Source organism: Phyllobates terribilis, unplaced genomic scaffold, assembly GCF_046119375.1.
Source record: "Phyllobates terribilis strain yellow unplaced genomic scaffold, ASM4611937v1 Scaffold_4__5_contigs__length_816908805, whole genome shotgun sequence".
Taxonomy (NCBI): Eukaryota; Metazoa; Chordata; class Amphibia; order Anura; family Dendrobatidae; genus Phyllobates; species Phyllobates terribilis.
In genome coordinates, this window is record NW_027362764.1 from 194,534,879 (window position 1) to 194,562,478 (window position 27,600).

The 27,600-nt window shown below is 44.3% G+C and overlaps 1 protein-coding gene across 5 annotated transcripts in view; it reads right to left on the reverse strand.

Moving 5' to 3' along the window:
* Positions 1–27,600, reverse strand: part of NEK10 (NIMA related kinase 10) — a 554,523-nt gene that overhangs the window by 470,482 nt on the left and 56,441 nt on the right. For all 5 annotated transcript variants that reach the window (XM_073678014.1, XM_073678012.1, XM_073678015.1 and 2 more), the window contains exons 2-4: positions 26,538–26,650; positions 20,723–20,783; positions 5,596–5,711 (exon numbers count right to left, since the gene is read on the reverse strand). In XM_073678014.1, the coding sequence (XP_073534115.1) occupies positions 5,596–5,711; positions 20,723–20,783; positions 26,538–26,611 (251 nt within the window). In that variant the 5' untranslated portion in view covers positions 26,612–26,650. The remainder of the gene's footprint in view (positions 1–5,595; positions 5,712–20,722; positions 20,784–26,537; positions 26,651–27,600) is intronic.

The following is a 27,600-nucleotide window of genomic DNA, read 5'->3' on the forward strand; positions in this document are numbered from 1 at the left end:
AACTCAAGGGTGGGAAACAGTGGCAGAATCGCCAACACCCCAACAACATAGTCAAGTGCGCAACAAGCGCCAAAACTATATAAAGAGAAAACCTAAACCACCGCCGCCTGCAGGACCCTGCGTCCCAAGGCCGCATCGGCGGAAGCACTCACGTCCACTTTATAAAATTTAGTAAAAGTGTGAACGGAGCGCCAGGTAGCCGCCCGGCAGAGCTGCGCTGCCGAGGCCTCCTGATGAAAAGCCCACGACGAACCAACAGCTCTCGTGGAATGAGCTTGAACCTTAACCGGACAAGGCTCGCCCTTGAGCCGGTACGCTTCCAGGATAGCCGAATGTATCCACCGAGCTATAGTGTCCTTGGAGGCCCACTGACCACGCCGACGACCTGCAGGAATCACAAAAAGAGAGTCCGACTTCCGAAACCCTTGCGTGATAGAAAGATAGAACTTCAAAGCCCGCACCAAATCCAACGAGTGCAAGGCTCGCTCCTTTGGACTTTTCGGATTCGGACAGAGAGAGGGCAACACGATGTCCTGATTGACGTGGAAATGCGACACCACTTTAGGCAGAAAATCGCCACGGGTACGAAGCACCACGCGATCCGGGTGGAACTCCAGAAAAAGGGGCGAGCAAGACAGTGCCGCCAACTCAGAAACCCTTCTCAAGGAGGTGACCGTCACCAGGAAGGCCACCTTCCAAGAAAGCAAGTAAAGCGTAGCTGAATCCATAGGCTCAAACGGCCCATGCTGAAGAGCCTCCAAGACTAGATTGAGCCGCCAAGGAGCCACAAACGCCCTCCGAGGCGCAAACTGACGTGCAACCCCGCGAAAAAACGAGCGCACATTCCTGCGCGAAGCAATAGCCTTCCGAAAAAGCACGGATAGTGCAGATACCTGACCCCGCAAGGTACCAACCGCCAGACCCTTGGCCAAACCACATTGCAGAAAAGCCAAGAAGTTGGGAATGGAAAAAACCCTCGGGTTCCTTGATGATCCAGAACACCATGAATAGAAGGCCTCCCAAGTTCTGTGATAAATCCTAGTCGTAGCTGGACCTCTGGCCGCCCGCAAGGTGGCAATGACCTCGGCCGAAAACCCACGACGGGTCAATATCTCGGTCTCAAGAGCCACGCCGTCAAACGAAGTGACTTCAGGTCCGGATGACAAATGGGCCCTTGGGTTAACAGGTCCGGGCGGAGAGGCAGTGGAAACAGAGGCGCCTCCAGAAGAGACACCAGCGTTGAATACCACGCCCTCCGCGGCCAATCCGGCGCCACCAAAATTGCCGGAATTCGTTCGAGTTTGATCCGCCGGATCACCAGAGGAAGTAAGGATACCGGCGGAAACACGTAGATCAGCTTGAACTGGTCCCACGGGGCCACTAGAGCATCTACCGCCACAGCCTCTGGGTCCCTGTACCTGGACATGAACGTCGGAATCCTGGCGTTCAGCCTGGATGCCATCAAGTCCACCTGGGGAGTCCCCCCAACGGGAGCACAGCAGTGCAAAAACATCCTGATGAATACTCCATTCTCCGGGATCCACCTGCTCACGACTGAGGAAGTCCACCGTGATATTCAGCACTCCTGGGATGTGAATCGCGGAGATGGCTGGAACCCTGGACTCGGCCCATACCAGGATCCGCGATACCTCCATCATGAGTCTGGAACTCCTCGTCCCACCCTGGTGGTTGATATACGCGACAGCTGTCGCATTTTCCTCTGAATCCGGACCGGCGGACCGCTCAAGGGAAAAGTCCAATGTCGGAGGCAGAGAAAAATCGCTCTCAACTCCAGGATGTTGATCGGCAGAGACGCTTCCTCTGACGACCAGACCCCCTGAACCCAGAGATCGTTCCAAACCCCCCCCCCCAGCCAGTCAGGCTGGCATCGTTGGTAATGACCGACCACCGTGGGAGGAGGAAGGATTTCCCCAGGGATAAAGCCTCCGGACGTAACCACCATCCAAGAGACTCTCGCACCCTGCAGGAGATACTGACACAGCGATCTAGCGAAGCCGGCGATCGATCCCAACGGGTCAGAATAAGATTTTGGAGACGCCGGGAATGAAATTGTGCAAACGGTACCGCTTCCATTGCCGCCACCATCAGACCCAGAAGGCGCATACACTTCCGAAGGGACATCGCCATCGCCGACCTCATATCCTGGACATGGTGACGAAGGTTCGCTTGTTTGTCCGGAGGCAGGGACACCACTGCCCGTACCGTGTCGAAATGCATCCCCAAGAACAGAATTGACTGCGACGGCTCCAGTGACGACTTCTTCCAATTGACCAGCCACCCGAAGTCCTCCAGGTGCTGAAGGGAGAGATCGCGAGCCGTCACCGCCTCCTCCGCTGTGGGCGACACAATTAACAGGTCGTCCAGGTAGGGGAGAATCGTAACTCCTTGCCTTCAAAGGAGCGCCATGAGCGGCGCCAGAATTTTTGTAAAAACCCTGGGCGCCGAGGCCAACCCGAATGGTAGGGCCACAAACTGGTAATGGGCCTGACCTATGGCGAAACGCAGGAAGCGCTGGTGAGCCCTGCCGATAGGGACATGCAAATAGGCGTCGCGGATGTCGATCGACACCAAGAAATCGTACTGCGACAGGGCCGCCACAGAGCGAAGAGACTCCTTACGGAATTTCCAGGTCCGGACATGAACATTCAATTCTTTGAGGTCCAGAATGGGGCGAAACTTGTCCTCCTTTTTGGGGACCACAAAAAGGTTGGAGTAAAACCCCCTTCCCCGGTCCTCCGGCGGAACCGGAACCACCACACCCTGCTGCCGACATAACCCGCGTTACCCAGGCGTCTGATACGTGGGACGCCCAAATCGACCCGTACTGAAGCAGACGACCTCCCACCCGAGCGCCCTCCAGAGGGTTCCTGGCGTCAGTCCGCCTTAGCGGGCTTTTTGGCAACCTCCCGTTTGTCCTGACGGAAATGTTGTTTCCAGGGTGTACGGGATTTCTGGGTGGTCTTCTTTCCGGAAGACGAGGGACGACCCGATCTCCAAGAGGGCTGACCGAACCGTCCCCTGGGCCGAAAGGGCTGACGACCACTACCGGCACTTGACTTGCCAGACGTAGAAGCCGCTGCTTTCCGCTGCGGCAAAGCCGAATCCTTGGCCTTGGCCTTAGCAATCAGCTCCGTGAGGTCCGAACCAAAAAGCTGACCGCCCTTGTATGCCAGACTCAACAAACCTTGTTTGAATACCGCGTCTCCAGTCCACTGTTTAAGCCACAGTGCTCTTCTGACTGTGACGGCCGAGGATTGAGCCCTGGACAGAACCGAAGTAGTATCCAGCACTGCGTCCCTGCCATATCGGGCCAACTCTTCCAACAGCTGGAAGAGCCTTTCCACCTGAGACAGCGTAGTCCCATCTTGCCACACCGTCCGCAGCTGATCCAACCACCGCAGAGAAGCCTCACCAGCCCACATGGCCCCCAAGGCCGCTCGGAATCCATGACCCACGGCCTCGTAGATGGACTTCGCCGCTAACTCCGTCCTTCTGTCCAGCGGGTCCTGTAGACTCGCCTTCGCTTTAACAGGAAGCAAAGAGAATTTGCTCAGCTGAGACAATGGCACGTCCACTTCAGGCGAGGGGACCCAATTAGCGATCGTCTCTGAGGAGCAGGGGTACAGGGCATCAAAAAAAACGCATCCCCTGGAAGCCTTTATCCGGACACAGGCGTTCTTTCTCCCCCGCTTCATTAAGTTCATCGTGCGCCAGCAGCGTCGAACGAGCCCGACGCGACTCCTGATTCAGCCGGGCCGACTTGCCAGGGCGCCTTGTCACCTCTTCAGACAGCTGTAACGCTTCCCGCATAGCCCCAATAAAAGCGTCAACGCGGCCCGAAAGCGAAGCGGAGCGACCCTGCCGATCCTCTTCATCAGAATCGGAAATCTCACCATCAGAGTCTGTCGGTGATTCCGAAACCTCCGACGCACTGCGCGGAGGAGATGGTGCCACCACAGGCCTGTGGCGCTTCTTGCCTCGTGACGTCGTTTGGGACTTAGCTGATACCCAATGACCCAGGAGGTCCGACAGACTGTCAATGGAGCGAGTGAGCGCTTCCACTTTAACATTACTGAGACCTCCGACCAGTGTAGAACCTGACGCCGTCGAAGACCCCGGCGTATCAGATACGCGTGACCGATCCTGAAGCGGACCGGGAGAGAGGTCCGCGCCCCCTGGTCCCTGATCCGACATGCCCCCACACAGTTGCGAGCGTCGCGGATAAGGCGGTAATAACTCCTTACAATGGGTACAGTAACTGAGGAAGTGTGATCCCGCTACCACAGCCTGTTCCTCGCAAAAAATCACCAAGCACTGAAGGGTTAAAGCTCCTCCAGAGGGAGAGAGCTACCCCAGCTGCCTGCAGAGCAAAAGTTAACCGAACAGACTAGGGAGATGCGCGCTCTGATCCCAGAAGCATGCACTCCAGAACAGGTTAACTGCCTTGATGAGGCCAGACCCCTCAGAAGGGGTTAATGCTGCTGACCACACAATACCCCTTTGCCTTAAAAGGACAGAGGTGTGCGAGTCCCAGAGCCTCCTCAGCAGGGAGATAGCAGCGCCGGATATAGCACACCCTGTCTGCCTTAACAGGCCCGCAGTAAGGTGCTCTGCGCTGCAATAGTGAGCAAACGGAACATTCTGCTTTAAAAGGCAGAAGTGACTCACCAGCTGGCCGCGATGACTGCTCTTCTCTGGGGAGGTGTAGAGAGCGGGGAGCAGGGAGCAGGAGGCGCCGCACGTGGTAATGGACGCCGGCCGAAGGATCCGGGAGAAGAAGAAGGGGCTGGGTCAGCTCCAGCGCGCGCTTTCCGAGCGCTTCCTGTCTGAGGATAAGTGACAGGCAGCAGAGAAGCGCGAAGCCACGCCCCCCCCCGCCGTCACACACCAACGGAGCCCGCGCTTCCCCGTCCCTGCTCCCCTGCTAGCAGAGACATCTCCAAATGCCGAATGCAGCGGTGAAATCCTGTAACGGACAAAACTGCAGTTACCACATGTACAGTAAGAGCGGCTGCCGCAGCAGCCGCTGAAGCACTCAGAACTGATGAGCACTTACCCAGCTGAGCGCCACAGGGACCCCCAGGGATGTGTGGCGCCGTGGCCCTTTGCTCCCCCTCACGGCGGAGCGCGCAAGGACCCCAAGAAGCGGTGTGCGTCTCCGCCAGGGAGCGCCCTGTATCCCCCGGGGCCGACAGGCTTCTGCGGGGACCTCCTTAGGGGGTATGCAGCGCCGAGACCCCCTGAGACCTCTAGACCACGGGGGGTCCAGGTCTCCGGGAATGTAAAATAAAAAATTCTTCTGAGGAGCTGCAAAGGCAGCGACTATCCTCTGCGACCTCAAATTTAAAACTGTAGGACATGGAGTAGGAGGAGCCAAAGCTGGAGGGGCCGGTCGTCACTTTTTCTAATCTGAGGTGAACTATCCTGTGGGGCTCCGCCTACCCACTAGTAATGGATCTGTGTCTCCCTTCCTTCCCTTCTGCTGCTGAAAACATCATTCACTTGCAATGAATAGTAAACATACAAGTAAATATTGTAATTGTATTTACAAAAGATACGGAATATTTTACCTACCTAAATTTTTCAAGTTCTACAGATTCAGTGGATTCTTGCCACTGATTTTTAGGTGTGTGGTTCTTCCCAAATTTCTGCTGAGCTTTTGGAGTGCTGGTAACTTTCAAAGCAGGAAGCTTCAAACAGAAAACATTAGATTGGAGATTTGATTTATAGAATCACAGTGAATATCGATGAGATATATGAAAAGATAATAAAAGTTGTTTCACTTTTCTTTAATGTTTTTTTTCATACCCTTATTTGCACTGTTAGGCCACGGTCACAAATTCAGTGTTTGGTCAGTATTTTACATCAGTATTCGTAAAACCAGGAGTGGGTGATAAATACAGAAGTGGTGACGTATTTCTATTATACTTTTCCTCTGATTGTTCCACTCCTGGTTTTGGCTACAAATACTGATGTAAAATACTGACCAAATACTCAACGTGTGAACGTGGCCTTACTTTGGATGAGGACATGGATGAGACATGGCTTCAGTAATATTGTGCCTAAGCCTATGTTCACACTTCTGTCATGGGCCCTGTACATAACAAAAGTCACAATGTTCTGCTGGTTCCTCTTGTGACTATAACATCGGCACCAGACAGACACCACTGACTAATAGTGCAACACGCACCGTTATTCTTATCTTTGTCATAAAATGTGACGAACACTTGTAGTCACCTTTTCCAGCTAATCATTTTTGAAGTATGCGACCCGTTATCTTTCACTGGAAATATGGCACTTTGTGCTCTCTATTTATTTTTATCAAAACAGAGGAAAACTGGGGGAATTCAACAGACCCTATTACAGATTAAAGGGGTTGTTCGGCCTTAGGGTACAAGACTGCAGACTTGTGAATCCTCACAGAGTGTGAAGGTGGTCATGTGACCGCAAGGAAGCAATTTGCATACTTCCAGCCACATTTAGACTAGATGTGTCTGGCATTGCTCAATGAAAGTGTATTGAGGGAGGCCGAACACGTCTAGTCAGCACGTGACAACATATATGCAAATCACATACTTGGGGTCACATGGCCATGCTCCCGATGCTGGCGAATCCTGAAAGCATGCAGTGTGTGTGATGTGAGGATTCACAAGTCTGCAGTCACATAGCGAGACTGCAGACATGTACCCTAAGGCCGGACAACCCCTTTAATGGGATTTGTTGGATGCCTTCAGTGTCCGCTGTGTGACAGATTGGGCACTATATTTCATTTATGGCAGAAACATTCTAAATAATCTAATATTTCTTTATATTAGTGGACAGCTGTTGCACTAAAAAAAATATTGCATGTAACAATGTGCACTATGTTCTATGCAATCATATACTGAAAATCCACAACTAATATCTTCAATTTACCGTTGTCATTTCTGTACCACTGTTACTTTTATTTACGGTGCTTGATCTGATTACTTATTTAAAGAGGATCTGTCAAAAGTGGACCATTTTTGCTCATAATTTATTTGCGTGGCTCCTAGTTCCTAAGATACCTGTACTTATTTATTTTGTTTTACGCACTTATATAGCGCCATTAATTCCACAGCGCTTTACAGACATCATCATCACTGTTCCCATCGGGGCTTACAATCTACATTCCCTATCAGTATGTCTTTGGAATGTGGGAGGAAACCAGAGAACCCAGAGGAAACCCACACAAACACAGGGAGAACATACAAACTCCTTACAGATGTTGTCCTTGGTTGGATTTGAACCCAAGGACCCCAATGCTGCAAGGCTGCTGTGCTGACCACTGAGATATGGGCTTTTTCATTTAGGGCGATTTTTTTATGGTCTTTACCAAGAGGACATGGCTCACAGGGTAATAATGCAAAGCAGCCTAAAGACAGGCCCCCAGAGAATACTTTGAGCTATGCCCCCTTGTAAGGATCATCAAAATCAGCGCGAAATATAAAGGCCCATATCTCTGGAACTGTATGGCGGATTTAAAAGAAAAAATTAACAGAATATTCTGGAGAGCAGTGGGAATTAAATAAGAACAAAAGCTGGCCAAGTCTGATCTGGTAACATGTTCCCTTTAATGGCCTGAACTTGACCATGTCTTGGCTTCCATTGATGGTTGGACATGTCTTTGACTTTTACCAACTTTGACCTGCTTGACCATGGACAAATCTATTACCTATCGTCTACAGCCTGACAAAATAATTAGGGACTAAATAATTAGGTACTTGGGGACCATGACCTGGCAATCCTTGGGCAGCACCTTTGTGTTTTTCTTAGTTAAGGCTGGAGCACCCCAGGTTTGTGTGGTATTGTTAAGAGCTTCTTCCTACAACTCGGCATTACTTTGTGCCACTGCCCCACTGAGGCATCACACAAACTAACTACACTAGCTGTAGACCAACATCAAATACACTTCTGTGCTATCTAACTGAATACAGCACAAGTGCAAATATTGTAAGAGAGAGTCATGCAAGTGTGAACAGTGCCTGGGAGTCTAGATAGGACTCATAGGAGCTTTACTGTTTTATATAGGAATCTTGTCCACAATTCTGGCAGCATTAAAACAATTATATTGCACAGAGCCAGACAAGATGATACAAATTACAAAGAACGGTTCAGATGCATTCACATACTTTAGTGTATTTTTTCTGAATCTTAAAAAAAGTTAAACATTAAAAATTGTAAAAAAAAAATATTTGTATAAAACATGGAAAACAAAGTAGACTTACTTTGAAATGGAAGGAAGAAGACAAAACTGTATTTACGGTATATTCTAAATGTACATTTTTCAGTTTCTAATAAATGAGTAATTATTATCAGCACGGAAATATATAAATATGTGAACAACAACATATTAGCTCTCAGCATTTAGTAGACTGTTTATTGTGCCAGGATGCCAAGAACATTTTTAGCAGGTAAACAATGTGCAAACGAATTCTTAGGTGAATAACGCCAGCCTGTTGTGTTTACTTGCTAATGTGTCCCTGTAGTATAATTTACTTGTAGAAACCTACTTGACCTGTAAATTTGGGGTTTCACAAAAACTGAGTAAAGCAATAGCAAGAATTATGCATTCAAACAGTCTTAAAGTGTGTGTGTGTATGCGCGTGTATGTGTATGTATGTGTGTGTGTGCGCGTGTATGTGTATGTATGTGTGTGTGTGTGTGCGCGTGTATGTGTATGTATGTGTGTGTGTGTGTGCGCGTGTATGTATGTGTGTGTGTGCGCGTGTATGTTTATGTATGTGTGTGTGTGTGTGCGCGTGTATGTGTATGTATGTGTGTGTGTGTGTGCGCGCGTGTATGTGTATGTATGTGTGTGTGTGTGCGCGTGTATGTGTATGTATGTGTGTGTGTGTGTGTGTGTGCGCGTGTATGTGTATGTATGTGTGTGTGTGTGCGCGTGTATGTGTATGTATGTATGTGTGTGTGTGTGTGCGCGTGTATGTGTATGTATGTGTGTGTGCGCGTGTATGTGTATGTATGTGTATGTATGTGTGTGTGCGCGTGTATGTGTATGTATGTGTGTGTGTGTGTGTGCGCGTGTATGTGTATGTATGTGTGTGTGTGTGCGCGTGTATGTGTATGTATGTGTGTGTGTGTGCGCGTGTATGTGTATGTATGTGTGTGTGTGTGTGCGTGTGTATGTGTATGAATGTGTGTGTGTGTGTGCGCGTGTATGTGTATGTATGTGTGTGTGTGCGCGTGTATGTGTATGTGTGTGCGCGTGTATGTGTATGTATGTGTGTGTGTGTGTGCGCGTGTATGTGTATGTATGTGTGTGTGTGCGCGTGTATGTGTATGTATGTGTGTGTGTGTGTGCGCGTGTATGTATGTGTGTGTGTGCGCGTGTATGTATGTGTGTGTGTGTGCGCGTGTATGTGTATGTATGTGTGTGTGTGTGTGCGCGTGTATGTGTATGTATGTGTGTGTGTGTGCGTGCACGTGTATGTGTATGTATGTGTGTGTGTGTGTGCGCGTGTATGTGTATGTATGTGTGTGTGTGTGTGCGCGTGTATGTGTATGTATGTGTGTGTGTGTGTGTGTGTGCGCGTGTATGTGTATGTATGTGTGTGTGTGTGTGCGCGTGTATGTATGTGTGTGTGTGTGTGCGCGCGTGTATGTGTATGTATGTGTGTGTGTGTGCGCGTGTATGTGTATGTATGTGTGTGTGTGTGCGCGTGTATGTGTATGTATGTGTGTGTTATACACTGTACACTAATGCCTGATATTGAGAGTAAAAAAGACAAAACAATACAGGGACAAGTAAAAAAAAATATGCATCCAAATATATTATGATAGCTATGAACAAACTTCTGAACAGTGTTTTCTTGCCATTAGGTTTTTTTATCTATTTTTATCTTGTAATATGTTTATATTCAGGAATGTACAACCTTTTTTGCTAATAGGGTAGCATTCTCATATTATGCTAATTAAATGGAGCCATAAGAAAAACTTAAAGCGCACCCGTCACCAGGATTGTGCTCAGTAAACTACATACACTGTCAGGTGGGCGCCGTTACACTGATTAAAATGATACCGTGGTTGATTAAATGAGTCCTGTGGTTCTTGTGTAATCTTTCCTTTCAGTTTGGAGATAATGATATGCTCGTGCTCCGGGGCGGCCTGTGGAGGGCGCTCTATCTAGTGCTCTGCTTGCATATACATCTGTATGCTCTTATGACAGCTCACTGATATTCACTGGCCTGCCTCCTATTTTACATAATGCATCTAGTAGTGCAGAGCTAGGTAAAATAGGAGGCAGGCCAGTGAAGGCACAGTGAGCTGTCATAAGAGCATATAGCTGAATATGAAAGCAGAGCACCAGATAGAGCGCCCCCCACAGGCCGCCCCGGTGCACAAGCATATCATTATCTCCAAACTGAAAGTAAAGATTACACAAGAACCACGGGGCAGATTTCATCATCCAAGGTATCATTTTAATCAGTGTAATGGCGCCTACCTGACAGTGTATGTAGTTTACTGAGCACAATCCTGCTGACAGGTGTACTTTAAGACATTAGCAAAACTGTAGGGCCGTCCATGCAAAGCATCATTTCTTGTGATTGTCTTTTTAGTGGGAATAGTCTAAATAGCCCTATTTATAATAAGGGGCACTCTGCTGGCACTATTAACAATATGTGGTACCCTAATGACACCTATTAATGGGGGAACACTACTAGCAATAATCATAAAGGGTGGATTTTGTCTACATTGTTAATAATGGACATCTTTCTAATTGTAGTATTAATATTGGGAAAACTTTACTGCCAAAAGGGCCTCATTTTAACCTCTAGCCCCCTTCCTTGATGGCCATTTTTGTCTCTTACCTTCACTACAGAGGAAAGTTGATATTGGTTAACACAGGTTAATACAGGTGACTGTCACACTGGATCATTTTTAGACTGAGGAACAAGAAATGACAAAGGGTCAATGGCTCTACAGGAGAGAAAATTGGGAGAACAGAAGCAGGGGTTCGTTTTTGGAAGAGTGGCAGAAGGATACTAAGTAGAAGGGATTCAGTAAGGGTGGGGGCAGGAGATGGTAGATGTTCATGGGAGGACAAAGCAGTTTTAGGATCTTCCTGACCTTTTTACTACATAGAACAGACAGTCCAGTCTCACTCACAGTCAGACTGGATCTCCTAACGCTGCCACTGTTGTGGAGTGAGTATCCAATGAACAACTCCCAGTACTATGGCGGAAAGTGCTCTTCACACAGACACAGATTGTAACCATCCTCTGTACTAAGGGAAAAGTCCTGATTAGTTACTAGCTGTGCTTGTCACATAATTGTAGGCTATGAATATGTTATAGGCAACTGCATTACCAAAATGGGCTTTCCTTTACTAATAAGTAAAATGATCATTATAGTCAGCCATAATCTCTGCTCAACATGAGGCGGGCCGTAACTACAGTGCACATTGTATGAGGTCTGGGAGTGGTGTACCCTTACATTTACATGTGTTCTACCAAGATGTCATTGGATTAAGTCCCATGCCTGATCTCAGGATGCCGATATAGTTGAATACAATGGTGAAACAGGGAGCCATTTGTTCCTTATGCCTCCATTTAGCATGTGCGTTTGAGTCTTAGTGGAGCAGGCATAATGACACCATTAATTAGCACAAAAAAGGATATATACAGTACAGACCAAAAGTTTGGACACACCTTCTCATTTAAAGATTTTTCTGTATTTTCATGACTATGAAAATTGTACATTCACACTGAAGGCATCAAAACTATGAATTAACACATGTGGAATTATATACTTAACAAAAAAGTGGGAAACAACTGAAAATATGTCTTATATTCTAGGTTCTTCAAAGTAGCCACCTTTAGCTTTGATGACTGCTTTGCACACTCTTGGCATTCTCTTGATGAGCTTCAAGAGGTAGTCACCGGAAACGGTTTTCACTTCACAGGTGTGCCCTGTCAGGTTTAATAAGTGGGATTTCTTGCCTTATAAATGGGGTTGGGACCATCAGTTGTGTTGTGCAGAAGTCAGGTAGATACACAGCTGATTGTCCTACTGAATAGACTGTTAGAATTTGTATTATGGCAAGAAAAAAGCAGCTAAGTAAAGAAAAACGAGTGGCCATCATTACTTTAAGAAATGAAGGTCAGTCAGTGCGAAAAATTGGGAAAACTTTGAAAGTGTTCCCAAGTGCAGTTGCAAAAACCATCAAGCGCTACAAAGAAACTGGCTCACATGAGGACCGCCCCAGGAAAGGAAGACCAAGAGTCACCTCTGCTTCTGAGGATAAGTTTATCCGAGTCACCAGCCTCAGAAATCGCAGGTTAACAGCAGCTCAGATTAGAGACCAGGTCAATGCCACACAGAGTTCTAGCAGCAGACACATCTCTTCAACAACTGTTAAGAGGAGACTTTGTGCAGCAGGCCTTCATGGTAAAATAGCTGCTAGGAAACCACTGCTAAGGATAGGCAGCAAGCAGAAGAGACTTGTTTGGGCTAAAGAACACAAGGAATGGACATTAGACCAGTGGAAATCTGTGCTTTGGTCTGATGAGTCCAAATTTGAGATCTTTGGTTCCAACCACCGTGTCTTTGTGCGACGCAGAAAAGGTGAACGGATGGACGCTACATGCCTGGTTCCCACCGTGAAGCATGGGGAGGAGGTGTGATGGTGTGGGGGTGCTTTTCTGGTGACACTGGTGGGGATTTATTCAAAATTGAAGACATACTGAACCAGCATGGCTACCACAGCATCTTGCAGCGGCATGCTATTCCACCCGGTTTGCGTTTAGTTGGACCATCACTTATTTTTCAACAGGACAATGACCCCAAACACACATCCAGGCTGTGTAAGGGCTATTTGACCAAGAAGGAGAGTGATGGGGTGCTACGCTAGATGACCTGGCCTCCACAGTCACCAGACCTGAACCCAATCGAGATGGTTTGGGGTGAGCTGAACCGCAGAGTGAAGGCAAAAGGGCCAACAAGTGCTAAGCATCTTTGGGAACTCCTTCAAGATTGTTGGAAGACCATTTCCGGTGACTACCTCTTGAAGCTCATCAAGAGAATGCAAAGCAGTCATCAAAGCAAAAGGTGGCTACTTTGAAGAACCTAGACTATAAGACATATTTTCAGTTCTTTCACGCTTTTTTGTTAAGTATATACAGTACAGACCAAAAGTTTGGACACACCTTCTCATTTAAAGATTTTTCTGTATTTTCATGATTATGAAAATTGTACATTCACACTGAAGGCATCAAAACTATGAATTAACACATGTGGAATTATATACTTAACAAAAAAGTGTGAAACAACTGAAAATATGTCTTATATTCTAGGTTCTTCAAAGTAGCCACCTTTAGCTTTGATGACTGCTTTGCACACTCTTGGCATTCTCTTGATGAGCTTCAAGAGGTAGTCACCGGAAACGGTTTTCACTTCACAGGTGTGCCCTGTCAGGTTTAATAAGTGGGATTTCTTGCCTTATAAATGGGGTTGGGACCATCAGTTGTGTTGTGCAGAAGTCAGGTAGATACACAGCTGATTGTCCTACTGAATAGACTGTTAGAATTTGTATTATGGCAAGAAAAAAGCAGCTAAGTAAAGAAAAACGAGTGGCCATCATTACTTTAAGAAATGAAGGTCAGTCAGTGCGAAAAATTGGGAAAACTTTGAAAGTGTTCCCAAGTGCAGTTGCAAAAACCATCAAGCGCTACAAAGAAACTGGCTCACATGAGGACCGCCCCAGGAAAGGAAGACCAAGAGTCACCTCTGCTTCTGAGGATAAGTTTATCCGAGTCACCAGCCTCAGAAATCGCAGGTTAACAGCAGCTCAGATTAGAGACCAGGTCAATGCCACACAGAGTTCTAGCAGCAGACACATCTCTTCAACAACTGTTAAGAGGAGACTTTGTGCAGCAGGCCTTCATGGTAAAATAGCTGCTAGGAAACCACTGCTAAGGATAGGCAGCAAGCAGAAGAGACTTGTTTGGGCTAAAGAACACAAGGAATGGACATTAGACCAGTGGAAATCTGTGCTTTGGTCTGATGAGTCCAAATTTGAGATCTTTGGTTCCAACCACCGTGTCTTTGTGCGACGCAGAAAAGGTGAACGGATGGACGCTACATGCCTGTTTCCCACCGTGAAGCATGGGGAGGAGGTGTGATGGTGTGGGGGTGCTTTTCTGGTGACACTGGTGGGGATTTATTCAAAATTGAAGACATACTGAACCAGCATGGCTACCACAGCATCTTGCAGCGGCATGCTATTCCACCCGGTTTGCGTTTAGTTGGACCATCACTTATTTTTCAACAGGACAATGACCCCAAACACACATCCAGGCTGTGTAAGGGCTATTTGACCAAGAAGGAGAGTGATGGGGTGCTACGCTAGATGACCTGGCCTCCACAGTCACCAGACCTGAACCCAATCGAGATGGTTTGGGGTGAGCTGAACCGCAGAGTGAAGGCAAAAGGGCCAACAAGTGCTAAGCATCTTTGGGAACTCCTTCAAGATTGTTGGAAGACCATTTCTGGTGACTACCTCTTGAAGCTCATCAAGAGAATGCAAAGCAGTCATCAAAGCAAAAGGTGGCTACTTTGAAGAACCTAGACTATAAGACATATTTTCAGTTCTTTCACACTTTTTTGTTAAGTATATACAGTACAGACCAAAAGTTTGGACACACCTTCTCATTTAAAGATTTTTCTGTATTTTCATGATTATGAAAATTGTACATTCACACTGAAGGCATCAAAACTATGAATTAACACATGTGGAATTATATACTTAACAAAAAAGTGTGAAACAACTGAAAATATGTCTTATATTCTAGGTTCTTCAAAGTAGCCACCTTTTGCTTTGATGACTGCTTTGCACGCTCTTGGCATTCTCTTGATGAGCTTCAAGAGGTAGTCACCGGAAATGGTCTTCCAACAATCTTGAAGAAGTTCCCAGAGATGCTTAGCACTTGTTAGCCCTTTTGCCTTCACTCTGCGGTCCAGCTCACCCCAAAGCATCTCGCTTGGGTTCAGGTCTGGTGACTGTGGAGGCCAGGTCATCTGGCGTAGCACCCTATCACTCTCCTTCTTGGTGAAATAGCCCTTACACAGCCTGGAGGTGTGTTTGAGGTCATTGTCCTGTTGAAAAATAAATGATGGTCCAACTAAACGCAAACCGGATGGAATAGCATGCCGCTGCAAGATGCTGTGGTAGCCATGCTGGTTCAGTATGCCATAAATTTTGAATAAATCCCCAACAGTGTCACCAGAAAAGCACCCCCACACCATCACACCTCCTCCCCATGCTTCACGGTGGGAACCAGGCATGTAGAGTCCATCCGTTCACCTTTTCTGCGTCGCACAAAGACACGGTGGTTGGAACCAAAGATCTTAAATTTGGACTCATCAGACCAAAGCACAGATTTCCACTGGTCTAATGTCCATTCCTTGTGTTCTTTAGCCCAAACAAGTCTCTTCTGCTTGTTGCCTGTCCTTAGCAGTGGTTTCCTAGCAGCTATTTTACCATGAAGGCCTGCTGCACAAAGTCTCCTCTTAACAGTTGTTGAAGAGATGTGTCTGCTGCTAGAACTCTGTGTGGCATTGACCTGGTCTCTAATCTGAGCTGGTGTTAACCTGCGATTTCTGAGGCTGGTGACTCGGATAAACTTATCCTCCGAAGCAGAGGTGACTCTTGGTCTTCCTTTCCTGGGGTGGTCCTCGTGTGAGCCAGTTTCTTTGTAACGCTTGATGGTTTTTGCAACTGTACTTGGGGACACTTTCAAAGTTTTCCCAATTTTTCGGACTGACTGACCTTCATTTCTTAAAGTAATGATGGCCATTCTTTTTTCTTTACTTAGCTGCTTTTTTTCTTGCCATAATACCAATTCTAATAGTCTATTCAGTAGGACTATCAGCTGTGTATCCACCAGACTTCTTCAAAAGATAACTGATGGTCCCAACCCCATTTATAAGGCAAGAAATCCCACTTATTAAACCTGACAGGGCACACCTGTGAAGTAAAAACCATTACTGGTGACCACCTCTTGAAGCTCATCAAGAGAATGCCAAGAGTGTGCAAAGCAGTCATCAAAGCAAAAGGTGGCTACTTTGAAGAACCTAGAATATAAGACATATTTTCAGTTGTTTCACACTTTTTTGTTAAGTATATAATTCCACATGTGTTAATTCATAGTTTTGATGCCTTCAGTGTGAATGTACAATTTTCATAGTCATGAAAATACAGAAAAATCTTTAAATGAGGTGTGTCCAAACTTTTGGTCTGTACTGTAGATCCATTAGCTGTACATAAGGAGTATTCCAATTCAATCATAAACTAAAACAATTCCTCCTTTTAGCATATTAACAAAGTCATCTAGAGTAGTCATATAGTAATTAATTGTATATAATATTTTATTAACACAGCAATCAAAAACAATTAAAAATATACTGCCCCTAAAAAATCCCAATTAAAACCAATAGGCAGTGTGGTCTACAACCAACCTTATGACATACAGGTAAGCATATATACCAATAAATTAGTGAACATTATTGTATAACGTTCAAATTACCATATTATAAATACACATAATTAATAGGTTTCTAAGACTAGTTAGACACCGATTTAGGCAGTACATAATTAATCACAAGAATACAGACCATATGCCATAGTGATAACCCCACACTGCCCAGCACCCCTACGCACGTTTCGCGTGTTTGCTTCCTCAGGGGGTACTGAAGCAGTGTGCAAGCTGAATAGATATAGCAGTACAGGGGTGTTGGGCAAAAGATAGAGCCTATCATCATATTTCATTAATATAATCATCAGTGATTACTCACGCCCCTAATGGGCTCAGAGAGGAGATGGAGAATTTTTAAAATTTTTATCCATACCGCATTCTGTATGTGTATAACGGTGCATCCATGCTGTCCGCTTTGCATCGCTCCCCGTGGCCGGCGTCGCCGAAGCCCGACCGCGCATGCGCACGCATCAGAACATCCGATTGGACGCCGGGCAGCAGGCTCGAGCTAATGACACCATTAGCTCGAGCCTGCTGTGTGGAGGCTCAATTTACAAGCTGCATAGACTGGAGCAACGTATATGGGGAATAGGGCTAGGGGAATAGGTTTTTTTTCTCTTCAACTTTGCTATTATACTGTGTGGAGGGACTATTGGGCATCATACTAGGGTTGGAGGTACTGTGGGAGCTAACATACTATGGGGGTTTTGTAGGAACCATCATCATACAGTATTAGGCGAAACTGTAGAGGCCATTCTACTGTGTGGGGAGCTATGGGGCTATCTTGCTGTGTGGGAGCTTTGGTGGCCATTATACTGTGTGTGGGTGGCTGAAGAAGTCATCATTACTATGTGTGGTGGGCTGTGGGGTCATCATACTGTGTGTGTGAGAGAGGGCGGTGGAGGGTCATCATACTGTTTGTGTGAGGGCTGAGGGCATCATGATGTGGATGTTGGGGTTGTGAGGCATCATACTGATTGGGTGGGGTCATGTAGTGCATCATAATGTATGGCGATCTTTGGAGGGATTATACTATGCTGGTGGGAGCATCAAAGTGGATATCATACTGTGGGAGGGTGACTGGGGCAAAGTATTATAAGTGCATCATACTAAGAGGGCTCACTGTGTTGGTAACATACTGTGGGGTATCATGCTGTGTTGGGGTATTACTATGGGGCCATCATACTGCATACTCGGTTAGGAAGTAACTGTGGGGCCCATTATATTGTATGGAGGGTACTGTGGAGGAATTATACTATGTTGGGGACACTGTGGAAGCATCAAACTTTGCTGTGGGCTCGCTGGCAGCATCCCACTGTGGGGGCACAGTATAATCAAATTGTAGTGGGGACTCAATATGGGTATTGTACTGTGTGTCAAGGGGAATGAAAGGGGTAACTTAGTGGATTAAAATATTAAAAGGGATTCAGTAGTGGTACAATTAAGGTGTATCACAATACATGTCCTCTGCCCTGTTTTTAAAAGCTGGGAGGTATTCCTTTCTGTGACTGCAGCTATCCATGTTGTGGGGCAACATGATTTCTATGCATGTCCCTGAGTAAAACATAACTAAAACTATATAAATTTGGTATAACCAAAATTGTACTGAAACACAAAGTAAAATTAACATTGCAATGTAAACACGGTAAAAACAAAACCCTAAATCAATTTAGGAAGTGCTACTCCCCCCTTCAAGTCACCCCAAAAATAAATAAATTAAAAATGACAATGTTTTAGTTTCACAAAAAAGTTCCACACAAAAAAAAAGCCCTAACACTATTGTTACATTGACAGAAAAAGTAAAATTTGTTGGGTAAAGTTTTGTCCCATACTTCAATATGCAAATGTAAACTTAGACTATATTGATCTATAGTTGGCTATTCTATGCCAGAATTCTGGTGCATTTAGCTTAATAAATATTTGTCAACAAAAACTCAAAATCACTTGGATGAGCAAAATCAATAAAAAATAGCCACATAAAGTGACACAGGTCAAATTTGAGAAATGAAGCTGTTTCATTAAGCCCAATACTATACACAAATGTGGTGATTTACTCTAACAGGAAGCAGGAGGAGCAAACTAAAATTACGATACTGCCTCTTTAAAGCAAATTGAGTCAGATATAATTATAAACACTGATGTTGTACTTTTAAAGAGGTTGTCTTCTACTTGAAAAACCCCTTTTCAATTGTTTTTATTTTATACGGGAGAATATAACAATCTATACTTACCTCCGATGCTGCCATCGTACCGTTTAACATATTAAATGCCACTGTCAATCACTGACAGCGACATTTAACACGAGTGCGCCAAAAGCACGTCACAAACCCCGCCCACAGGCGCCCCTGTCACACGATTGCAGGGCCAATGGGTTGGCTTGCTTGTCATTGCAGAGCTCCTATGAACACCGGCTCGTAGCCAGCTTTCATAGGAGGTGATGATTTTTGCTACACATAGCAGGAAGCCCTGCTATGTATAGCACAAGCGATTGGATGATCCCAGCTTCAAGTCTCCTAAGGGGACTATTGAAGCCAGTAAAAAGTAGAAAAAAATATTTTAAAAAATATAAAAGTTAAAATCACTCTTCTTTTGGCCCATTCAAAATAAAATAAATACACATGTTTGGTATCGCTGTGTTCAGAAACACCCGCTCTATCAAAATATAAAGTAAATTAATCCGATTGGTAAACGGCGTAATGAGAAAAAAAATCAAAAAGGCAGAATTAATTTTTTTGGGGTCGAAGCAACATTGCAATAAAATGCAATAATTGGCGATCAAAGCATTGTGTCTACCCCAAAATGGTATCAATAAAAATGTCAGCTCAGCGCGCAAAAATAGTCCCTCACCCAGCCCCAGATTTCGAATAAATAGAGACTCTACGGAAAATTTTGTTTTTCTTACAAACTTTGTGATTTTTTTCACCACTTAAATAAAAAAGAATCTATACATGTTTGGTATCTGAAAACTCGTAATGACCTAGAGAATCCTAATGGCAAGTCAGTTTTAGCATTTAGTGAATATCGTAAATAAAAAAAAAACAAAAAACAATTGTAGAATTGCACTTTTTTGGAATCTTTTTCCCGTTTTCCAGTACACTATATGGTAAAATCAATGGTGTCATGCAAAAGTACAACTTATCCCACGAAAAACAGGCCCTCAAACGGCCATATTGACAGAAAAATAAAAAAGTTATGGCTCTGGGAAGAAGGGGAGCAAAAAACGAAAACGCAAAAACTGAAAATCCAAGGTCGTGAAGGGGTTAAAGAGGTTGTCTTATTTTTGTTAGCAGTGCATCGCTCCCCAACCTTTCATCCTAATGGACAGTTCAGACCAGAAGCATCATCACATCGCGGGCGCGAACTGTACACTGTCAATGCTGCTTCAATGAGTCAGCTTTGGTTCTGCAACATCGGAGGGGCACAGTGGGACTATAGCTGTCCAGGATAAAGACCTAACAGTGCACTCCAGCAATCTGTCCAACTTCAGTGCAGTGCTTACAAACTCCATAGGAAAGATCTTGTAAGCACGGGTCACGTTGGCGACCGCTGCTATACTGTAGAAGTGGCAAGTAACCTAGGTAATGAACAGTAATCAATACAATTACAAATCACTAAGTTCTTGAGTACTGACAGGTTTTTTTTATAACAAGTCAATTGCTTGTTTTTACAAGTACTTTGCAATTTTAACCATTAATGCACATGAGAATAACCCTTTAATGCGTTTCATCTCCTCTCCTGACATGGTTGCATCAGTAAATACATGCATTCTCCATGCAATAATAAAGTTAAACCATTATATGTCTTTTCTTAGTACTTTAGATTGTTATTGTTTTATTTCTCCTGGAAATGTATAAAAAAGTTGTTGTTGACAGTTGGGCATTACCATTGTCCTTATCAATAGAGTGTGTCCCTACATTGTCTGACAGGGTCAGTGCCTGTTGGGGCTCGCAACACTACAAAAATCAACAATATTACCAATTTGTTAAAATGTATCTGTACATTTCCATGAGAATTTACAGAGGAACAGCAGAATGTAGAGTTTTAGGAACTTAATAATTGTTATTCCATAGGAAGGATACATTTAATAAAACAGCAATTTCAGCAGAGCTGACCGGTTCTCTTTGAGTTAATATTACAAAATGACTATAGAAAAAGATTAACAGATATAGGTTAAAATGCAATGCATTTACCTGTTGTTTGCTAGCTTGCACATTTAAGAGAGACCAAAGTCTTTTGACATCAGAATATTTCCTACAAAAAAAAGTACAAACATGAAAATCTGCAGTAAACAGAAATAAGTTGTAAATACTATTTAGTCATAAAGTTGTTTGAAGGTATTATTCAATTTCTTTAAAAAATGCAGCAAATGATGGAAAGCTAAAAAGAAAAACTACTCACCCCTTCTATTGTTCAGTAATTAACGCTGATATTTCGGTGGTCCTCCTGCTCTTTGTAAACAGAAGCCTGCAGTGACCCCTGCAGTCAATCAGTCACTGTAGTGGTCGCTGACTGCTGAAGTCACTGGTTTGCTACAGCGGTCACAGTCAGGCTGCTTGTATACAGAGACAGTGAGGGCCACCGGAACGTCTACACTGGATTACCGGAAGGTCTGCGATGGATTGCCGAAACGTCTGCGCTGGATTGTCGGAACGTCTGCGCTGGATTGTCGGAACGTCTGCGCTGGATTGTCGGAACGTCTGCGCTGGATTGTCGGAACGTCTGCGCTGGATTGCCAGAACGTCTGCGCTGGATTGTAAGAACGTCTGCGCAGGATTGTAGGAACGTTTGCGCTGGATTGCAGGAAGGTCTGCGCTGGATTGTAGGAACGTCTGCGCTGGATTGCAGGAACGTCTGCGCTGGATTGTAGGAACGTCTGCGCTGGATTGTAGGAACGTCTGGGCTGGATTGCCAGCACGTCTACGCTGGATTTCCAGAACACCTGCGCTGGATTGCCGAAACGTCTACGCTGGATTGCCGCAACGTCTACGCTGGATTGCCGGAATGTCTACGCTGGATTGTTTTACAGCAGTTGCAGCTACTTTTTAATATTTTTTTAGAGAATTCGGATCTATTCATGCAGATATTTTGGAAATTCTAGACACACTCTTTTTTTCATTTTATTTTCAATTCCTTTCCAAGTGCCATAAATGTTTACATCAACCTAGTTTTTGCGGAACAAGTTGTAGACTTTAATAATTTGTTGAAAAACTTTAATCCAATTGTTTTTTTTTTTTTTTTTTTTAAGGGGCGGGGGTTCGAAAAAAAAGAAGCAATTTCACAATTTTATCAGTTTTGTTCTTTAGATTTCGTTTTAATGCATTCATTATGAGGAATAAGTGATGTGTTAAAGTGTCATGTTAAAAATGTTATTAACCTGCAGATATGGGGCTAATCTGTAGGTTAATAGTGTTCTGAAGCTGTGTGGCCGCCACACTGAAAGACTGGCCACTGGGAAGAAATTAACTTTATTCCTCCCGGCAGCAAGGTATATAGTGAGCATTGGCTGCAACCACACCCCACCCAGGCATTGATTGACAGCTCATTAGTGCATCAATACAGGGCCGACTGTCAGTGCTAGGGGGGAGGGGTTACAGCCAACACTCATTATGTATTGAGCGATGACAGAAGCAGCGCTCCAATGACTGAAAGCTGAAGGCTGCCAAGAGAAAGAAAATTCCTCTTGGCAGCAAGGTTTCAAGTATGATGGTTTCATAGTGCCATTAACCTTCAGATATGGGTTAATATGCAGGCTAATTGTGTTTTTTTACATGACAGGTTCCCTTTAACTTTATTCTGTGAGGCATTACAGCGATGCCAAGGTTAGGTAGTTTTATGTCTTACTATTTTGTACAATAAAACATTAAAAAAAAAAATGTATATGTATGGAGATACATTAAACATTTTTAGCTTTTTACGGTATTTAGTTTTACAGTGTTCAAATTAAATATTAATAGTGCAAAATACCATCTGTCAGCCCTTGTATCTGCTATGAATCATAGATTTTCTCAATGTCTAGGACAGGGCATGACATTGGCTGTCCTTTCCACATGCTGACTTATCAATAAAACTTTAATTGAGTATTTAAGTGAGTGCCGTGGTATTTTTATTGGAGGGACAAACACTACTGCAGAGAACCACTGTCTTCTAGATACGAGGCAACCAGAAATTTGATTGTTCAAATTAAAGAAGCACAAAGTTATTCATTCATTATATATGTATGCATGTGTATGTAATGTAGTGAGAGTGTGTTAGTATACCGCTGCTCTCACTGGTGTCAAGCGCCGTTCTTCTCCTCTTCTGAGTGACGTCACCGCAATTGAGACTTGCCGGCTCATTCTACAGTCTATGCGTGAGCCAAAAGTCTCTTTTACAGTGAAAGTCTATAGAGCCTTGTTCTGATGCTCCATAGGCTTAAACTGTAAAAGTCCAAAGTTTTGACAATGATTTTTTTTACATTTTATTTAATCTATTTTTTCCACTTTTTATTGTCATCACACTAAAGAGACTTAAACTTCTAATAGCTTAGTAATTCATGTAATACACTGTAATACTTTTGTATTGCAGTGTATTATGCCAGACAACATAATGCTGAACGTATGCTATCAGGGCATGATAGGAGTGCCATCTTAGGCAGACCTGGGACTCAATAGTGTGTAAAGCATACTTGCAGTCATGTGTCAACTAGAGCCAAATGTATTTTATTATTATTATTATAGGGGTGAATAACCACTTTAAGGCCAGGACCAACACATATCTCGGCAAAGCCATAATGAAGGCCGTGCAAATCGTGGGTGCTGAATATATGTACATTTGCATGCAGGTGTGTGATATATATTCTAGCCAGGTGAGTTTGTTGTACAGGAACTTAATATTTATTGGATGCATTTTTCTGTTAACCAAATTGCAATAGTCTTTCATAAATGGGGTAGTCTCATATTGTCTCTTGAGCAGCTCACAGCTCTGCAGTCTCCTCACGTCATGGTTGCTGCGCATCAGGCACTTCTCCTTGAGTGACAGTTCTGGTCAGTTTCTTACTGGCATTGTTCTGAGTCTACATTGTCATCACTATATTTGCATAGATTACAGTGCATTTGAAAAAGCACAGAGCTCAGGAAAGTGAAAGCTGTGATTAGGAGAACTGCTCTGGAAACTGCTGATGCTCAGAGTTTGGGGATTAATATTATGCTTGACTGATAAGAGCAGCTTGGTCAAGAGCTGACAGTGATGGGGTAGGGATGTGAGCAGCTAACTGCTGTTTACAAATCAATGAGCTGCAAAGCTGGATTGGATTCTTAGGAGTTACATTCTAAGTGAGGAGTTAACTACTGCATATATTCAATGAGGCTCTGGTGGCCGAGCGCTTTCGAAACTAACTATACACTATGTAAGATAAAAGCTCTCAAAGCAGTAGAGTGACAACACATAGAAAAAGCAAGTTAACTGCAAACTTGCTTATTTTCATGCTGTCTAACTAAGTAATGCAATTTATTAACATGGTCATTCCCCTTTAATAATAGAGCTCATTAAGACTCTCTTGAATCCTAGGGATATGTCATAACTTGCTAGAGAGACCTCATGCGATCCTTGGGATAAGTCACAACTGCCAACATACCTTTAGATTCTAAAATTCATGCTCCCTACAAATTAATATTGCAGTAAGTGCCTTCTAGTGGCAATCTACAGGCAAACATTTCAATTCTAAAACTAAATTGCTGTCATGGGTTTACCACGACAGACAGGAGTCAGAAGACCGCAGCGTCTGAGTTCACATTCTCTTGCATTGATTAGAAGCACTTCTCCCTCATATTAAATTGTGCTAGTTTCTTTCAGCAGTGCAGGTGTTAATCTGCTCAGCTTTGAGTATCTGTAGCTTCTATTTGGAAGTTCTCAGACATACTGCATCAGGAACTCCCCTCTTCTATATAGTCTCTGCTCTGGCTATCTGGGATTGCCAGTGTTATGTCTTGTACAGCCTGGTGAGGAGTGGAGGTGTTGGTATTTGGTAGAGGCTTTTCAGGAGAGTTTTTCTGTGACGGTTGCTTGGAGTTTTGGTTGTGCGCATAGTCCCATCCTTTTCTATTTTTGTTTACCTTTCTAATCCCTTCGGTGTTTCCCGCTGTTGTCTGTGTGTGCATATTTTGTGTGTTTGGTTGTCATGCAAGGTGAGGGAAAGACTAAGTGCAACACAAAGGGAAGAGGGGGAGGAAGCCCAAACACTAGGGAAAAGGGGAGTGGAGACCCCTAGGCAGATCTAGTATCACCCTGCCTACCCTACCGTCCCTATATTGGTTCCATACCTATCGCCAAGCAGAAACCTAAGCCCTGAATATCCCTAGAGCTTGACCCTAGATAGGGAGGGGGCAGGGTGAGCACTAGTCAAGCCCCACTACAAACTAAAGACAACAACATAGTCAAACAAGGGGGATACACTTGGGTTAAGCAGACACCAGAGAGATAACGCTAACTGTCCTCCAAGGGCACCAGAGAAGAAACTAGCCAACTGCTAGTGCTCCAAGCCAGCACAGAGGTACATAGAACTATCACCAGCGCCTCTCTGGAGAAACTGAGAGTTTTTAACTACCAAGCAAGGGTGTGTCAATCAGCAGCAAAACGCGGAGGTCGCTGCTGGGTCCTAAATGAAAAAGGATATAACAATACTAAAGAGATGAGAGGATCAAGAAGGCATCTGCAATGCCAAGCGCAGTTACCTTCTGCAGCCGGCTGCAGAGTGAATGTCTGTCACACCCGTGACATTGGTATTTTCATTTATTCCTGTACGTCCTTCCTTGTTTGTCTGGTTTGTGTTTATACATACACTATTCCTCCCCACTTCCCAGGGTGGGGGAGGAGACAGATAAGAGCTGATTCAGGAGAACAGCAAGGTACATGACCCCAGCATCTTCGCCATCTGAAGTAACCTGGGGAACAGGTACAGCTAGGGCGCCCCTAATGTTAGGGACAGGGTAGGAGCCCCTGGTCCTGGGTTGTCAGACAACAGCAACATGACAATTGCTCTCTGAAAGGAAATATAGTTTGGGGGGCTGTGCAACAGAAACTAGAATTTTGACTCTTATAAAGTAATATTACAAAATTGATTAGCACAATTTCAGATCAGCTTTAATAAAATGAACACCTGAATGTAATGATGGGTGCCCATACATGGAGGCTCCTGTATACCGGCACAGACATACATATGGTATGTGTACACGTACTTTGTTGCCAAAAGAAAAATGTGGACAAAAGGTTGCTGTAGCGCCGGCGTCCCTGTGGGATTCCCATCCCCTTTTCCCCCCGGGTACAGACGCTAACTCATTCACTGCCCCGGCTCTGGTGCTTATGGCTCGCACGTGCCGAGTCCGCCAGAACCTGTCGTGTCTGTCTGTATACCAGCCATGTCTGCCTGTATACCAGCCTTGTCCACCAGCACACCAGCCATTTGCGTCACCACTTGCCGTGCTAGCCTGCATAACAGCCGTGTCTGCCAGTACCTGCCCAACGCCTGCTGTATCATCCATTTCTGGCAGTTCCAGCTTCCTATCCCTTTGGAGGTCAGCTGCCGTGTATCCCAGGTCTGTCCTGGAGTAGCACCTGGTGTCCATCTGGAGCCAAGTCTAACCACACCATTAGGTCAGGTGCAAAGAGTCAGGTGTCCACGGCACAGTGGTTTCACTACCACGTGTGTTCGTGTTGTAATATCCAGCGGTTCTTTTAAAAAGAGTAGTACAGAAGATTTACTCAACCATCTCCATCACCATTTATTACTGTTAAAGCTTACATATTGTAACATTAATATGTAAAAATGAATGTTATATACAAAGACGGAAGCAGATTCCTTATGCAAAAAAAACTTCAAAATGCTAAGTATAAGGGTTGTTTCATATACAGTGTTTTTTGGGAAAAACACCAGTGCAGGTTTTTGATAGAAGAGTGAATGAAACAGCACAATGTTAAGTGCATAACTCACAATCATGTGATAATAATAATTTAACAATAAAAAGCACAAACCTTGAAGCTGCTCCTTGATTTTTTTTTTCAGAAGCTTTTTCCGTTTTTTTCCCTTTCTCATCTTGATCTGGCATTATAAAAGAACTCAGTTCATAGAACTGAATTTCCTATTCCTGGAAAAAAAAACATGTAAAGTTCAATTGAGATTGAAGATGAGTAGCAAAACTTGCTATTTAAGCCCATTTATTGGCTGCATCTTGCAGATACATTCTGCTTGTATTCTAGTTGGGTTTATTTGGCGAGAAGTTAGAAGTTGTAACTTTATATTTAACTTTTTGATTTTCACCATTTAAAAGAACTGATAGATTATTGCTAAGGACTCAGAGCAAATGAAGAGCCATTAATAGTATTAAATATGCTTGAAGTATGAGTGGCATATGGCAGAGGTAAGACAGCAGTCAGCCAAGGCTCAGGCACCTGCGCTTTATAATTCTAGGAACAAAGAAACCCAATTCATGTGGAATACGGATCTGTTACATAACTAATGCAAACGGAAGCAGAGAGGCTCCATTAGTTATAATGGGGTCTGTTTGATATCTGTTATGTGTCCCTATTTGATAAATAAATGGAACGGAGAAACGAGATGTTAAAACAGAGGTGAAAAACAGAGCCATGTACATCTTAGCACTTACCACAGACGGCTGGCTGCCTTATCATGCTGTTTGCTGCCTACAATAAGGATCTTTGCAATCATTTGATCTCTAGTTCCAATAAAGCAACTAGATGACATTGTTCCACAGCCCTGGGGCTATGGTATCCAGAAAATGATATTTTATATGAAATGAACATTTGGCCAATTTCAGATGCATTACAGATGCAAGTCCAAACGCAGGTGAGCGTATACACTATAGACTGTGTGTATATATAGCGTAGATTGTGTTTAAGTAGACTAGGTTTACTGTATATAGCATAGCTTCTGTGTATGTAGCATACATTGTATGTATATAACTTAGGTTATGTGTATATAGTATATACTGTTTGCATATAGTAATGCTTAGAATAAAAACAAAAGGATAGATATTCTGCAGTAAGCGAATAATAATAGTACAGAGTATTTAGTTGA